Source organism: Quercus suber, unplaced genomic scaffold, assembly GCF_002906115.3.
Source record: "Quercus suber isolate HL8 unplaced genomic scaffold, Cork oak 2.0 scaffold_61, whole genome shotgun sequence".
NCBI lineage: Eukaryota > Viridiplantae > Streptophyta > Magnoliopsida > Fagales > Fagaceae > Quercus > Quercus suber.
The window spans coordinates 1,623,823-1,625,918 of NW_027069526.1; the positions used below are offsets into that span (position 1 = coordinate 1,623,823).

The window sequence follows — 2,096 nt, forward strand, 5'->3', positions numbered from 1 at the left end:
TCATATTAATTTCTTCTTCTTCAGTGCTCCATCAAGTTAGATCAGCCACTGTTCTCGCACCTCCTCCACTTGTTATCCATGGGTGTCCTGCAAACACATTTTTTATTTTTTATTTTTTAAGTACGCGGCTAAAAACAAAGATGATTAGAACCAAATTAGGATGAGCAGGTAGGATTTTGATTAAAAAAATCAATCAATCAATTAATAAAGGATAAAACAAGATTAACTGTAACTAATCAGCAAACAAATTAACAAACAGGGTCATAAGAAACTTTCATCACATATTCATATTATATTAACATAATCGAACATATTAATCCCCTTCTATCTTCACAAGAACAAGGGGATGGAGCAAATTTAAAAAAAAAAAAAAAACACACTCCAGAGAGACTTAAATGCATTCCATAGCATAAAGCTCTAATTCTCAAACTCAAAGTCACCCTCACTCTCACTCTCACTCTCACTCTGTTTTTGCCTATATTTCTTCATTAAAATAAAGAAAAAAATATTTACAAAGAGCTTCGATCACATATACACCAGTGTTTTCACCGCTTTGTACTAGTACTTGTTGTTGTGGCGCACACTTTTTACAAAAACTTTGTATTACATATCTCTAATTATGCTTCGTTCATATTAATTTCTTCTTCTTCAGTGCTCCATCAAGTTAGATCAGCCACTGTTCTCGCACCTCCTCCACTTGTTATCCATGGGTGTCCTGCAAACACAAAAAATCAATCGTTAATATCTAAACCATAATCTTAACGGTTCCTAATTTGGAGCACTAATTTCTCTCGTTTCAGTTGATATATATTAATTACTTTATCACTAATTACAATTTTTATAACGATAAATTTTTTTTTTTTTTAAAAGGCCTGTTTGGCTGCAAAGAAATTTGACAAGACACTTACTCAGAACTTGTTCGGTCGAGAATCTTCTAGAAACATCCTTACAGAGCATCCGTCGGAGCAAATCCTTAGCCGCAGAGGAAACCGACCCGAAAACCCGAGCCGGAAATCTCAGATTAGCCCTGAGCACAGCTTCGAATATCTCCACCGCCGAGTCCCCATAAAACGGCGGAAACCCAGCAAGCATAATGTACAAAACGACACCAGCACTCCACACATCGACTTTCTCACAGTAATCCCTCCCGGCCAAAACCTCAGGCGCCACGTAATACGGCGTACCGACCACACCGCTCATGAGCTGCCCCTCCTTGAAAAACTCGGCGGATCCGAAATCCGCGAGTTTAAGTCGGTTCCGATCGTCGAATAGTATGTTATCAGGTTTTATATCACGGTGGGCCACGCCGAGACTGTGACAGTGGGCCAGAGCTTGAACGAGCTGACACATAATGGAAGCCGACTCGGGCTCAGGAATAACTCGGCGAGTCACGACTCGGTGGTGAAGATCGGACGAAGAACAAAGATCGATAACCATGTGAAGGTGCGTTTCGTCCTCGTACAGGTCGTGGAGGTTAATGATGTTTGGATGCGGAGACAACAGGTGAAGGATCTTGGGCTCCGTTAACAAGCATTGGGCGTCGAGTGAGTCGGCCGAGACTAGACTCTTCTCGATCGACTTGACGGCGTAGTAGACGCCGTTAACAGGTGAGAGGCAGCGGAAAACGACGCCGAATCGTCCCCGTCCGATCTCTTCGCTTACCTGGTAATTCCTGTGTAGTGCTTCGCTCATTAGTACTAGTTGTGGGTGGGTGTGTTTTTTGAGATTTACGAAGAGTAAAGAAATTTTGTGAGGGGGTTTTAACAAAGGGTTCCGGAATGTTGTGAAGGAATATTCGTATATAGTACGATGAACTAATAGTCGGTTGCCACGTGTCGAATCGAAAGGGCTGTAGATCCTGTGATGGGAGACAGGTAGGGGAGTTTTACTAAATTACGGTAGTACCCTTTTCGTTGAATTCGGTTTGGATTCCGTACCTATTGGGTGGGGAAAGGAAAAATTTTCAATACCAGGTATCGTACCGTACGGGGCTAGGAGTAGGAGTTGTTTGCTTTTTGAGATAGTCGTGTTTTTTGCGTTTGCCCATGCTTTTGTAGGTAATTACCAAACACGCAACTGATTTCAGTTAGTGACAT

At 41.8% G+C, this 2,096-nt stretch overlaps 1 protein-coding gene across 1 annotated transcript; it reads right to left on the minus strand.

Moving 5' to 3' along the window:
• Positions 1 to 261: 261 nt before the first annotated feature.
• On the minus strand, positions 262 to 1,772 carry LOC112026342 (phosphoenolpyruvate carboxylase kinase 1). Its single transcript, XM_024059025.2, has 2 exons — positions 909 to 1,772; positions 262 to 715 (listed from the first exon to the last, which is right to left on the minus strand). The coding sequence occupies exons 1-2, from the start codon at positions 1,690 to 1,692 to the stop codon at positions 660 to 662; spliced, it is 840 nt and encodes a 279-aa protein (XP_023914793.1). The 5' UTR covers positions 1,693 to 1,772; the 3' UTR covers positions 262 to 659.
• Between the last annotated feature and the right edge of the window lie 324 nt (positions 1,773 to 2,096).

Coding starts and splice junctions, on each gene's coding strand:
- LOC112026342 (XM_024059025.2), bottom strand. CDS start 1,692: ATGAGCGAAGCACTACACAGGAATTACCAGGTAAGCGAAGAGATCGGA. Junction 716..908: donor CTCGACCGAACAAGTTCTGA/GTAAGTGTCTTG, acceptor TTGTGTTTGCAG/GACACCCATGGATAACAAGT.